The sequence below is a fragment of the Leucopleurus acutus genome (genome assembly GCF_964270905.1).
Source record: "Leucopleurus acutus genome assembly, chromosome: 5".
NCBI classification, from domain to species: domain Eukaryota; kingdom Metazoa; phylum Chordata; class Mammalia; order Artiodactyla; family Delphinidae; genus Leucopleurus; species Leucopleurus acutus.
Window position 1 is genome coordinate 6,105,657 of NC_139147.1, and position 14,999 is coordinate 6,120,655.

The following is a 14,999-nucleotide window of genomic DNA, read 5'->3' on the forward strand; positions in this document are numbered from 1 at the left end:
TAGATCTATGATCTGTCTTGAGATAATTTTAATTTATTGTGTGATGTATACATTAAAGTTAATATTATAATTATTTTTTGGCAAATGGGTATTCATTTGTTCTGGCACCATTTGTTGAAAAGATTATCTTTTTTTTGTACCTTTGCCAAAAATCAGTTGTTCTTATATAACAAGTCCTGAAATCAGGTATTGTTCGCCCTCAACTTTGTTCTTTTTCAAAGCTGCTTTGACTTTTCTAAGCCATTTGCATATACATTTTAGAATAAAATTGTCAATTTCTACAAAAAAAGCCTACTGGGATTTTGATTGGGATGGCTTTGAATCTGTAGATTAATTTACTGCTTATTTCATTCTTTAATTTCTCTCAGCAGTGTTTTGTAGTTTTCCTTGTACATGTTTTTCACATGTTTTATCAGACTTATCCCTAAGTATTTATATTTTTTGAAACTCTTGTAAAAAATGTTGTTTTTGAAACTTGCTCTCCAATCAGGTGTTGTCCAATAAGCATGTGGCTCCTGATCATCTGTTGCAAATCTGCCAGCGCATCGGTCCCATGTTGGATAAAGAAATTCCACCCAGTATTTCAAGAGTCACTTCTTTACTTGGTGCAGGAAGGCAGTCTTTGCTACGTACAGCAAAAGGTACCTTAATTTGAAGAAGTGTTCTGCTTTGTATTACTAGCTTAATAATTATTATAATTGTGAAGTAATGTAAGCATTGTGGAAGAAAGGTGATATGTAACTAAAAACCATGCTGTGGACTATAAAATTCTCTGCATTTAGCATAGATGTTGAATTTTATTACATCAGTGTTTAATGGGTCCTTCTGCATTTAAAAAAATGATAAAGGTATAGATGTTAAGCTTAAAAGCTTGAATTTATTCTGAGATGTGTTTGAGGTTTTATCAATGTGAGTTCTTATTTTTCCATTTTGTAGCTCACTTATAACTTCATTGAATGTAATTGTATGTGTCTAATAAACTCTTTAAATGCTAGAAGTATTTCACTTGATATTTAGATTCTGAAGCCCTTTTATAAGGGGAAGTGATTTTCTAAATTTGGTAGCAGTTTGAAAATGAGCACCAAAAATGTACAAATGCATGGTTCTTTTTCACCAGTTTAATTTTTTTGCGAAATTATGTGGTAGCAAAATGTTTGGAATTGCTGTTCTTTTTCTGTTAGCTTGGTATAAATTACTTAGACTCAGTATATGTATGTGATATGATCTATGTATACAACGTGGCTTAACTGCTAATGGGCAAGAATGTTGGCTCTTCTGATCCTGAGTATACGTCAAGTTCATCCCTCATGATTATTTTTAAGATCTGTTGCTGACGTGATGCTGCCTCTTAGATGCTCCACCAGTGTAAAGTTTGACTGAGAAAGAACAACCCTTCCTCTTGGTTCCATGCCAGACTGGTTTGTCAGCTTTAGTTGTTTCTCAGTGCTCTTATGGTCATGCCACACTGTGGCTTGAATCAGGAAACTGTTCATATTCTTCCTTTTTCTGTGTCCCTATTCACCTTGTAATTATTCTGTTTTAGGTTGTTATATAGTAGTTGCCTGGGTAGCCTGTTTTCCTGTTTTCTTTACTTGTGTCAAGCTCAATGTCGTTTTGTGATGAGCACTGCTTTAGAACTGGCAGACCTTAGAAGAAACTTCAGCAAGCTGTCCTAGGGTAGGGACCATATTTCTCTGTTTTGTACTAGTGACGCAAGAGGATGCCTTGTAACTGCTCTTTGATAATGATAGTGGTAATGAATTCATTCATGTAACACATGATATGCCTGTTAGTTTGGGGCACCCGAGGCTCAGTAGAGGGTTTATATAATGCCTTTCTTACCTTCCTCTTTCAGTTGTGAAGAAGCACATTTCTAGCACAGCATGATCTGTATTCTGCTGCTATCTCCTATAGAGGGGGTAGACAGTTTTTCTTAGTATATTTGCTAAGAGGGATAGGATTTGAGAATTGGTGTTCAGACTCAAAGATCCTACATATGCTCTTTTGTAAAGGATTATCTATGATCCTAAAACAAGAGGAAAGTCATTTAATTTTGTCAGTACTTTCTAAGGAGATTAAAATCATGGTAATATTGGCCATCATTATTTTTAAAACTCAGTAACATTTCAATAAGTTAATTAAGTCAGGATTTTCTTATAAACCAAAAAAATTGAAATTTTCCGTACAAAAATTTCTGGTTTTGGAGAGTTGGATCGGTTGTGATTAAGACCTTTATCATTAATAATTGTATGGTATAATTCTGCAATGAAAAATAAAAACCTGTTTGGCATTGAGTGGGACTTGGAGTCAAAAGATCTGGTTTTATGGTCCATCTTGACTAATCATTTACAGTGGATCTCTTTAAAGGTCCTGGAACCTTTGAGCCTCAGTTACCTCACTTGTAAATTGGCAATGATACCTACCTCACAGGGTTGTTGTGAGGATTCAATGAGATAATGTATGTGGAAAGCACTTTGTAAATTGTAAAGTGCTACACAAATGTTAGTTGTTGCTGTTGTATCTGAGATGTCTTAAATTTTTTTTTCCTTCAGAAATAGTCTAATAAACCTCTAGGGCTTTTCTGTTAAAGTATATTAGTTGGTAAACCTTTGAATAAACAGTTTATTACAATATACGTAAGTATTCTATAAAATCTTTCTTGGGGTTAACTTTCAAGATTTTATGTGTATCTAAAATTCATTTTAAAGACTGCAGGCACACAGTTTGGAAGGGCTCTGCCTTTGCTGCTCTTCATAGAGGAAGACCTCCTGAAATGCCGGTGAATTATGGTTCCCCACCAAATCTTGGTAAGTGAGGTTGACTTTTTAGAGGCCCAAAACCATTTTTAAATTTCTTGACCAACTTTGTAACTTCTATATTAAAACTTAAAAGGTAGTACTGGTAATGTTGTTTCAGATTTGTGGTTTTCCTAAAATTATTACTAAAAGTAATAAAAGTCAATGAAAACAATCTTATTTTAATAAGAAGTCTGTACTAGTGCTTATAGTAGAAGAGAATTGGGAAGAAACTTCGTCTTTAGGATTTCTCGAGCATTGATTTTTGTGACCCTCTAGAAATTGTTTTGGAGGTTTTCTTAGCTTTTTACATATTGGCTCCCCCTTAACCACTTTCATTGTTTTTATTTCCTAGTGGAGATACATCGAGGAAAACAACTCACAGGGTGTTCCACTTTTAGCACAGCATTTCCAGGAACTATGTATCAGCATATAAAAATGCACAGAAGGATTCTCGGACATCTATCTGCTGTTTACTGTGTAGCATTTGATAGGACAGGACATAGAATCTTTACAGTGAGTTAACATTTTAAACTCAATTTGGTATCATCTGGAGCACTTTAGTGTGCCTCAGAATTATCTAGAAAATCTTATAAAACATGTAGATTCTATCTTTCCTCTTTGTCAGGAATTTTGACTCAGTAGGTCTGGTGTGGGGCCCATGAATTTACATTTTTATTCAGTATCGCAAGTGATTCAGATGCAGATAATCAGGCCTTGTGTGTTTTTTGTGATACACTGATTTAGAGCAGTGGTTCTTGAGCATGATCATCAAGGATGCTTAAAAATATGCATTCCTAGTACTTCCCCTCCAGCCCATTCTAGACCTACTGAATTAGGTTATAGTATGTATTAACCAAAAACAATCCCCCCAAAAACCCCTCTACATTAATCAAAAAGACCCCCTTCCCCCAAATCCAAATCTCTACAGGTGATTCATATTCACATTGATTAATCATGATCTAGGGAAATTGATTAACACTGAAAGATTATTTTATAATTGTTGTAAAACTATATGTAAATATTTGGAATTTAATTTACCATTTTAATGTTTTAAGGGAAAATTAAGGTGGGTAAGAAGTTTAAATTTCATTTTTCAGTTGTTGAGACTCAGTAGATACTCAAATATTTGCTGAATGGATGGATGCTTGCTGGTACTATAAATTTGAGACTCTGTTGCTTAGTTATTTAAAATGAGTGTTCTAGTCCCATTATTTTTTGTTTTTGGAATTGCCACTTAATCAACTTGTGAAACATAGATCAGTCTTAACTAACATTTGTCAAATTATTTAGCTTGATGTGAGCTAAACGAACGTTTAACCATTGTTAATTGAAATGGGTGAACCATGAACTTTTAGTTGGACTTATTCCATGGCAGAGAATTTGGGGAAAATAGTATTTATAATAAGTCTAAGCCATAGAAATGAAAACTTCAAGGTATCTTTATTATTTGATTTGAAGAAAAAACTATTATAAGTGTTCTTGGCTGTCAGAAAAAACTATTGTAAGTGTTGTTGGCTGTAAGATTCATAATTTGCAGAATGTTCTACAGTTGGAAAGAGAGGAGGAGTTATAGACACTTAATTTGAGTGACATGTAAATGGTATTTTTTTAAATGATAAAAAAGCCTTGCTGTATTAACATTTTATTTTTGGGTGTATTTTTTCTCAGGGTTCAGACGATTGTTTGGTGAAGATTTGGTCAACACACAATGGCCGCCTATTATCCACATTAAGAGGTCATTCTGCAGAAATTTCAGATATGGCAGTAAACTATGAGAATACAATGATTGCTGCAGGGAGCTGTGATAAAATAATTAGAGTGTGGTGCTTGAGAACTTGTGCTCCAGTTGCTGTGCTCCAAGGACACACGGGGTCAATTACATCTTTACAGGTAAACCAGCTTTAGTGTTCACATTTGTGTATTATCTCCTTTTCCTTTAAAACTCTTTTTCTTTGGAGATGAGAAATAGTAAGATGCTTAGTAGTTATATGCTCTATTTTAAATTTAGTAATGAAGAGAAATATAATTAATCATTGTTCCATGAATCTTAGAAGGGTGATGTAACAAATATGTAATGCAGTTAAGAGCTGTATATGAAGGCTTGATGGATGACTTATTGTTTCCCTAAGGTTTATAGTTGAACTGAATGAGTGTCATTACACACTCATGGTGTTAAAGGAGAAAAATCATCAATTTAAGACTTGTGGATTTTGATGAGTGGATTAAATTTGCTGAAATATATTAATTTTTTTCCTTCATGGGGGATGTTAATTTTGAACCACATACACAGTAGACAGAATAGTATGATGAACCCCTATGTGCCCATCACCTCAGGCCAATTCTTCTTCAGGCATTTCACCTTGTACCCAAAGCAAATCCTAGATTTCATATCATTTCTTCTGTAAAAAACTTCAGTATGTCTTCCTAAAAGACATACTGTGTTTTATTAGAAACATTATCATCACACTTGTTTGTTGATGTTCAAATTTCCAGTTGTTTCGTAAATAACATTATTTTGTTTAGTTTGTTTGAATTAGGAATCAGACAAAGCCTGTACCTTACAATTGCTATAGATTAAAAGAATTTTAAAACAATTGCACAGTGTTGTCCAATTTTTTTTTTTATAACCACTTGCAGTTTCTTTGTTGAGGAAGTTGGGTTTATCTATAGAGTTCCCACAGTTTGGGTACCATTTGCTTCCTTGTGGAGTAGATAACATGTTTCTTTGTATTTCTTGTAAGTTGGTTGTTGGATCCAGAGCAGTAGTTTTATTTAATGTGCATGAGAATCACTTGGAGGCCTTGTTTAAAACACAGATTGAGGGGCTTTCCTGGTGGCACAGTGGTTAAAAATCCGCTTGCCAATGCAGGGGACATGGTTTGATCCCTGGTCCGGGAAGATCCCACATGCCGCGGAGCAACTAAGCCCGTGCACCACAACTACTGAGCCTGCGCTCTGGAGCCCGTGCTCTGCAACAAGAGAAGCCACGACAATGAAAAGCCACAACAATGAGAAGCCTGCGCACCGCAACGAAGAGTAGCCCCCTGCTCACGGCAACTAGAGAAAGCCCGCATGCAGCAATGAAGACCCAACGCAGCCAAAAATAAAAACAAATATAGATAAATAAATTTATATAAAAACAAAAACGACAAAAAAACACAGATCACTAGGCCCCAGTGCCAGAAATTTTGTTTGATTCAGAATGTTGGAGGCGGGGCCTGAGAATTTGCCTTCATAACAAGTTCTCGAGTGCTGCTTCTGCTTCTCCTTTATATATTATTATTATTTTAAAAATTTTATTTCATTGTATCTTTTATTTTATTATTTATTTATTCATTTATTTAATTTTAGCTGCGTTGGGTCTTTGTTGTTGTGTGCAGGCTTTCTCTAGTTGCGGCGAGCGGGGTCTGCTCTTTGTTGCGGTGCGTGGGCTTCTCATTGCGGTGGTTTCTCTTGTTGCAGAGCACGGGCTCTAGGTGCACGGGTTTCAGTAGTTGTGGCATGCAGGCTCTAGAGCGCAGGCTCAGTAGTTGTGGTGCACAGGCTTAGTTGCTCCGTGGCATGTGGGATCTTCCCGGGCCAGGGCTCTACCCCGTGTCCCCTGCATTGGCAGGTGGATTCTTAACCACTGCGCCACCAGGGAAGCCCTGCTCCCCCTTACGGACTACACTTTCAGGATCATTGATTGAGAGGCTTGGTTACCTTGAGGTATGTTCTTCCAGGCATTGAACGTCTGGTGGACTCTGCAGTCGTCTTAGATCCATTAGTACTGAGAATGGTGCTACTCAGTCATTTTTTTTTTTTTTGAAAATTACGTTTTGTTAGTAGATAATGATTTGTAAGGCCTTTTAAGACATGTTGGTGCTTCTGATTTGAGTTTGAGTAAGACAAGCAGAGTGGTTTCATTTTCATATGTGAATTTACCTAGGGTATATGTTAAGTGGTCTATAAGTAGATTTGGTGTGAAGTTCTGTGATAAAAGTGACTTTTCTCAACTCCTGTGGCCAATATTCTTGAAGAATAAAGACTGCAGACTTATTTTTGAAGGATGACAACTCTAATTGGGGTTGTGTTTTACTTTGAAAATGTAAGCAAAATTTTTGATTTGCCTGTTTATTTTTTGGCAAGGAGTATATTGTTCTCTAGAGGATTTCATAGGTTAAAAATTAATTCAAATCCTAGCTATGTTCTAGAGGTTAAAAAAATTTTTTTTCATTTTGTTATTTGGTATGAACTTATAGGCAACATAACAGCAAATAAGAACATTTATAATACTTTTTGAGGGTGTCTGTCTTAAAACCATTAGGGAATTCTTCAGTGTGAAAGTGGAGCTCTGGACTTCACTGAAAGTCCCATTCTTTTGGTAATGGGGGCCCACATGTGTTCACTACCTACTGAATATATCAAAAAACTCTACTTGGGTGGTGATAGGTTTTTATACTTCAGAAGGCTTATCTGTGCTTGCTAGTGGTTACTCTGAAGTTCAAAGTCAAGCAAATGCATGATTTTAGTTATTAATCTTTTTCATGTTCTTTGCCTTGTTGTTACTGGCATGTATAAACCATTTTAAATTTTAGTAAAGGTTTTCTTTTTATTTATTAAAAAATGGTATGTAAGTAATATGGTTTGCAAAAAAATTAGACAGTAGTTAATAGCAAATAAAATTAAAGACTTCCATAATCTTACCATCTAGAAATAATCACTTTCAGTATTTTAGCACACACCTTTCTCATGGGTAGCAGTATACAGTGTCACTTAATATAATTTACATTCTCAAAAATGTTAGTATTAGACTTAACTGGGTTAGAGGTAGAACCTTTTGTCTATCTAAGAGGATCAAGTGAACATTCTTCAGGAGTAAAAGACATAATGCAGAGCTGGCAGCTATAGAAAAGCTGGATGAGGGTGACAGAAGTATCTGAAGTTCTAATAGAATGAGAAATTATGGGACCAAGATACAGGAAGTAAGGAAAGCCCAGGGAGAGGAACTTGAGTTTGAAGGCATATGCCAGTTTCACAGGAGGTGGCTGAGAAGCTTAGCTGAAATTTTGACAGACTTGTAGGGTTGGGGAGGATATATCTTGGAAGTATGTATGCATAATAAATTCATAATAAATATGCAGATTTCATCAGAGAACTAGAAGTTAGTAAAAAGGAAATTCTAGAATTGAAATATATAACTGAATTTAATAATTCAGTGGATGGTTTTAACAGTGTATTAGATGCAACTGAAGAAATCAAAGAGAGAATTAATGAGCTGGAAATGAGGTTAGAAGAAAATAAATGGAAGCACAGAGGGAAGAGTTTGGAATGTACTGAAAGAGATTAAGAAATAGACAGGAAATGCTGAAAAGATTCCACATGTGTATACATACATATATACCATATGTGTAATTGGAATTCCTGAAGAAGAGGAGAGAATGAAGCAAAACCTTTGTTTGTAGTGATAATAGCTGAGAATTTTGCAAAATATGCTAAAGAAATAAAGCCACAGATTGAAGAAACACTAAGGATCCTGGGCAGAATAAATATACAGACATACTAAACATTACAGTAAAAGCTTTAAAACCGAAGACAAAGTGAAATCTTAAGTAACCAGAGGGGAAAATAAAGAAGGAATAAAACTGACGGCTAGCTTCTCAGTAGAAGCAGTGGAAGTTGATAGACAAAGGAGTACTCTTCTTAAAGTGTTAATAGGAAATGACTGCCAGTCTTGAATTCTGAACCTACTGAAAATAACCATTGAACTACAATAAACACATTTTCAGACAAATGGAGAGTTTCTTAGTGATGGAACAGCACTAAAGGGAATTCGAAATAGTATCTATTAGGCAGAGAAGGAATGTGATCCCAGGCTTGGAATAAGAAAGAATGAAGAATTAAAAACAATGTGTGTGAGCAAATGGAAATAAACATTGACTCCATGCAACACATGTAATGTCTTAGGGTTTTAAATTATGTATGGAATTAAACTAACAGTAGTAATAGCTTGTATATAGGGAGGAGGTAACTTTAGTATTTGTTAGATCTTTGCATTTCATAATCTCTAAAACAATTAAAAGACTAGCAAGAGAATATATAACTACTAAGCTTAATAGAGGGGGAAATATGGAATAATAAAAAAGCAAGAAAGGAAAGAAAAAGAAGTGTAGGAAAAGTACTGAGATGAAACTAGGATATCATTAAATGGCATTGTAATCATAGATTACTTGTAAATGCATTAAATGGTCCGGATAAGAGAGAAAGATTTCAGACATAATTGAAAAACAAACCTCACCTTCAATATAAGGGTATAGGGAGTCTGGATGTAAAAAAAAGTAAAGGATGGAAACAATTATCCAAAAATTAACCATAAGAAGGCTGGTATAACATACTAATATTATTAGATAAAAAGGCATTAAGGCAAATACCAATTTTAGAGATAAAGAGGGACAATTTATAATGATTAAATGTTTCATTAGGCAGGAAGAAGAGTTCTGAATTTGTATGTGTTCAGTAACACAGCCTCAAAATACATTAAGCAAAAATAGAACATATGGGGAAAAATAGACCTCCATAATATTAATGGGCAATAAGCACATCTCTGGCTCTCTCAGTAGTTGGAAGAACAATCTGTGTCATTAAGAATATAGATTTGAACAATGTAAATAATAAGCTTGATCTGTATGATACATTAGAACACTGCATATTATATTCACATCATTTCTTTTCAGTCTTAAGTGGATTATTATATAAATATTGTCCACATTCCAACCCTTAAACTAAGTTCTCAATAAATTTGAAAATACTGAAAATAATCTTAAGTATATTCTCCAGTAGTGCTATTAAGCTGGAAATTAACTAGCAGCCAGAATTAATAGAATAATCCTTACTTTTATAAATTAAGCAATACACTTTTATGTAACCCATGCATCAAAGATGAAATCACAATAAAAATTTGAGAATATTTTGAACTGATTAATAATGAAAATACTATAATTATAACTTGTGGGATATAGAGTTTGGTAGCCAGCCACCAAGATGGTGCCCAGTGATTCTTCCCTCCTCATGCTGTTACCCATTGGTAGTCTCCTTGTTGAATAGGGTTGACCTGTGTAACCTATAGGATACTGGGAAAGTGATGTAGGGTGACTTCCATTGCTTGATTGTGAAAGGTTATAAGACAGTGGGAGTCACTGTCTTATTCTCTTGACGTGAATGGAAACATCTGTCTTATTCTCTTGACTCACTTGTCTTGAGGGATGCCTGCTGTGTCATGTCGACAGGGCACTCAGACAGCCCTATGGAAAGGTCTTCATGGTGAATAATTGGAGTCTCCTACCTTAGCCGTGTGAGTTGGCCTTTCTGGAAGCATGTCCTCCATCCTCATTTAAGCCTGGGCTGACATCTTGACTTCAACCTCAGGAGACCCTGAGCCAGAACCACCCTGCTAAGCTGTTCTGAATTCTTGACCCTTAGAGACTGTGAAATAATGAATATTTACTGTTGTTTCCAGTAGCTAAGTTTTGGGATAGTTTGTTATACAACAGTAGATAATTAATAGCCAGCTGAAGCAGTGCTGAAAGGGAAGTTTATAGCCCTCAATGCATATATTAAAGAAAAGGCTGAAATTCAGTGATTAGATGTATTTCTCAGAAAGTTAGAAAAAGAACAGGAAACAATTAAGGATGGAAAAAATAATCATAACAGTAAAGAGTATCAACAAAGCCAGAAGTTCTTTGAATGAAATACTAAAAATGGTGTAAGACTGAGATTAATCTAGGATCAAAATAGAAATATCATAAATATTATCATAGTTGAAAAAGGGAATCACTATAGACCCTTCAGACACTAAAAAGTATATTTTAATAGTTTTATATGGAAAATTTGAAAAAGTGAATTATTCTAAGACTGGCACAGAAAGAAATAAAATCTGAATAGACCTGTAACTATAAAATGCATTGAATCTGTAGTTAAAATTCTTTCTCTACCTGTTAGTATTTCTGTCAGAAATGTTTAACCTGAATCACATGAGGAAGCAGTCAGACAAATGCAAATTAACAGTTTATGAAAGCAATCTATATCCTTCAAAAGCTTAGTTTCAAAAAGACAAAAGGTGGGAGAACTATTTTATAAGGGAAGTAAAAACTGTGACAAATATAAATATGTGATTTGGATCCTGTCTTTAAGAGAGGAAAAAAAAAAAGAAAACCTATAATGGACATCTGAGAAATTGGGGGAAATTTCAATATTAATTGTATATTAAATGTCTTGAGTCTAATAAATGTATTATGTAGGAGAATATAATTGTTCTTAGGAGATACATGCTGAGGATTTTAGGGTTGAAGTGTCATGATGTCTGCAACTTAGATTCAGATGGTTCAAGTCCATCCAGTAGACAGGGGCAAGTGTAGCAAAATATTAACGATTGGTGAATCTTGGTGACTGGTATGTGAGTGTTCATTGTACTATTCTTGCAGCTTTTATGCAGATTTGAAAGATTGCAAAGCGACATTTGGGGAAAATGAACAAACGCTATACTATCACTGCAACTGTTCAACATTAGCAAGTACTACTAAGCAAGAAAAAACAAAAATGTATAAATATTGGAAAGAAAGAGAAAAAAATTCTCATTTTCTTTTTTTTGGCCGTGCCGTGTGGCATGTGGGATCTTAATTCCCTGACCAGGGATCTAACCCCTGCCCCCTGCAGTGAAAGCATGGAGTCCTAACCCCTGGACTGCCAGGGAAGTCCCCCAAATTCTCATTTTTCAAACAGTTTGATTACCTACTTGAAAAAGCCAAGAGAATCAATGGAAAATGCCTTGACAGATTTCAGTTTAATCTTACAGTAGTTGTGGGACTCGATAGTGATAATGGCTGCAGAGTATTGTGAATGTACCAAATGACACTTAATTATACATTTTAAAATGGTTAAAGTGGTGAATTTAACGTGTGAATTTTACCCCCTCCTCCACTCCCCCATGCTAATACCTCTGTCTAGAATGCACATGTGAGCACACAGGAAAGATTTGCATTTTAACAGTTAGTAGGACGGCTTACTACCTTTAAATAATGCATTCTTTAATAGCAAAATAGAGGATCAACATATATTAAAGACTGCTTATTTTGTCACTGAATAAGTTGTAAAAGTAGAAGTTATTATGCTCTCAGGCACATGTTATATACTAGACAGTTACTCAGGATGTGTGATTTCAGGAAAACTGTTTTGACTTTGGAAGTAGACATGTGAGATTGCAGTACAGAATCACAAAGCCAAAAGGGACTTTGAGAAATTGCAGTTCTTACTGTTTCCTTTATTTAGAGATGCATGTTACAGTCATCGATGAGTAGCTTTGAGGTTGGTTAATAAAACATGGTTATATGTCAGCGATACTGCATTTGAGGAAATGTTGTTACTTAGAAACAGTAAAAGGAAGGCTTCAAAAGTTAAAAATGCCTGTTGGGTACTAAAAAAAAAAATCTCTTAAAATGCAAACTTAAGAGGATTTACCTGGTGAATTCTATAAAACCTATTAGAACTGCTGAGAGCTTAGTAAAACATTTAGATATAGGACCCATGTCCTAAAACCAAAACTTTCTTATAAACCATCAATAATCAGTTTGCAAATATAATGAAAAAAGTACATAATTCATAATAGCAACAAAAGCTTCACATAGGAGTAAACTTACCAGGAGACGGGGAAAGGTCTTAAAAATAATGGCAGAACCTTGGTGGTGGGGAGGGAATAGTCTAAATAAGTGAAAATTTCTACCATGCTCCTGAATCAGGAGATTCAGTGTTGTAAAGCTGTCACATCTCCAGATCATGGTGTAAAGTCAGTGTATTTACATTTGAAATCCCAGTTGCTTTGTTTTAATGGAACTTGGCATGTTATCAAGTTCATTTAGAAAGAGAAAGATAAGCACAAATAGCCACCCACCCACCCAATCCCTCAAAAAAAACCCTCAACTTTTTGCGATACTAGATATTTAAAAATGCTTTAAAAGATGTTATAAACAGTATAGTGTCAACCCAGGGCTAGACAAAGACATCAGTGAGACAAAATAGAGAGCAACAAACGTCTTGTGTATCTGTCATATTAAGTCACCTGTGTTCTAACTAACTTTAATTAAAATTCTTTACTCTGTGTTTGCAAGGTTACAAATTTTACCTTGTTTTAATTAACAAGAATTATCCAAGTGTTAATATAATTTCAGTTATTACTTTTAATGGGATATTCTCTAAAACTCATTGTTAGTCCATATTCTGAAACATATCTACTTAGATGTAAATAATCACTTAAAAAACCCTTGATTTCATATATTCGAAGAGAAGGAGCTTAGAAGAAGCTTCACTGAAGAAGTCATAGGTTCAAATCTTATCTCTCTTACAAAATGTATATAACTTTGGGAAAAAGCATGAAACAGAGATAATAAACTATATCTCTCTGGCATGTTGTAATGATAAGTAAGTATGTAACTCATACGGAAAAACAAAACCAACCCATTTCTTCCCAACACTTCCTTTTCTCTTAATGGCAATACTGGTCTTCCTTTTGCATAAGTTCCTTTATCTTGAATTTCTCATGAGTCAGCAAGTTGTGTTGCTTCTTTCATGAAGGTAGGGGGTACTGCCATCCAGTTAAGGTTCTTGGATCAATTGGATTGATTCTTGGTTCTTTATCTTATCTGTTCCTTTTCAATCAATATTATATACTGCTGTCAGACAGATCTTTGGGTTGCCTTCAGTGTTTTACTTGAGAACTACAGTTAACCTCTTAACTTGGTGGTATTGGGTCCAGATTTTCTATCCATTTAACCCATTTCCATACCACTTCCAAAATGAACACTTAGTCTTATAGATCTTTCTGTTAACTATCACATATCACATTCCCTCTCACTTTTGTATTTTTGTTCATCTTATTCCTTTGCCTAGTGCGTTTTTCTTGTTTTCCTTATATTTTTCTGTCTTTTAAGCTGCCTTAAAAGCTGCCTTTGGTCCAGGATGTCTCTGGACCAAATTGATCTTGCTTTCTCTAGCTTGTTTGTGTAGCACAAATGTTAGCCCTGTTCCAAAGTTACGATATAATTTTTGTGTTTTCTTATAATACTTTTATGGTTTTGTTATTTAAATATTTAAAATGTTGATCACTTGGAATTTATCCTGCTTTACAGTCTGAAGAATGGATCCATTTTTTCCCAGATTGTTGCACAGTTGTCCCTTTACCATTTGTGCATTTACGATCCATTGTTTCCTCAACTGATTAAGATGGCTCCTTTATCTTAAGTCTTGTGTATTAGCGTCCAGTTTGGACTTCACATTTTTCCATTGGTCATTCTGTCATTGTGTACCTACTGTGCCCCATAGTTTTAATTAATTGGCTTTGTGGTCGGTTTCACATTGATAGGACTAGATCTTTACTTTCTCTTTGTAAAAGTTTTTCTGACTGTTCTTGTTAGTTTTGAAAATAATCATTTATTGAGATCACATTACATTTACAAATTAGAGATAGACTTCATTTTTTACAGGTTATGAGTTTTCACTGCAATAATATTACCTATGTTTTGGATTTCTTGTGTTTTACTTAAAGTGTTAGTTGAAGTTAACTTTGAAAAACTGTTTAACTTCAGTAGCAGCTCAGGAAACTGAATTGCAAATGTTATTCCTTTTTAGTTTAGCCCAATGGCCAAAGGCTCTCAAAGATACATGGTCTCTACTGGTGCTGATGGGACAGTTTGTTTTTGGCAGTGGGATTTAGAATCCCTGAAATTCAGGTAAGTGACTTTAATTGTGTAATGAGTTTTCTTTTTTAATGTTGTTACAGTTTAGTCTAGTGAAATGAAATCTGATTATAAAGAGAAATTGTGTATTGTGGTTCCCTTTTTACTTTTGAATTTAATTTTTGTTATATACAGCATATGGGCCATATTGACTACTGTTTACACTGTACGATTTAGATAGTTGGATATGTAAAAGGAGCATAGCCATGCTGTCTTAGTGGGCACATTTTTTTGAAAAAGAAAAAGTGATAGTATATATGTGAACATTTTGAAAAATGTTAGAAAAGTATAATTACATGGGCAGAAATTTAGGAAGGATCCTTTAAGAATCAGACCTGGATCATAGCCCTGCACTGCCCAGTGTGTTACCCGCTAGCCACATGTCTCTATTGAGCACTTCGGGTGTGGCTAGTGCAATTGAGGAATCGAATTATTAATT

General features: G+C 34.7%; 1 protein-coding gene across 3 annotated transcripts in view; it reads left to right on the plus strand.

Annotated features, from left to right (window-relative positions):
- Nucleotides 1–14,999, plus strand: part of BRWD1 (bromodomain and WD repeat domain containing 1) — a 122,870-nt gene that overhangs the window by 25,341 nt on the left and 82,530 nt on the right. For all 3 annotated transcript variants that reach the window (XM_082840229.1, XM_082840230.1, XM_082840231.1), the window contains 5 exons: nt 491–641; nt 2,709–2,807; nt 3,151–3,311; nt 4,467–4,688; nt 14,454–14,554. In XM_082840229.1, the coding sequence (XP_082696355.1) occupies nt 491–641; nt 2,709–2,807; nt 3,151–3,311; nt 4,467–4,688; nt 14,454–14,554 (734 nt within the window). The remainder of the gene's footprint in view (nt 1–490; nt 642–2,708; nt 2,808–3,150; nt 3,312–4,466; nt 4,689–14,453; nt 14,555–14,999) is intronic.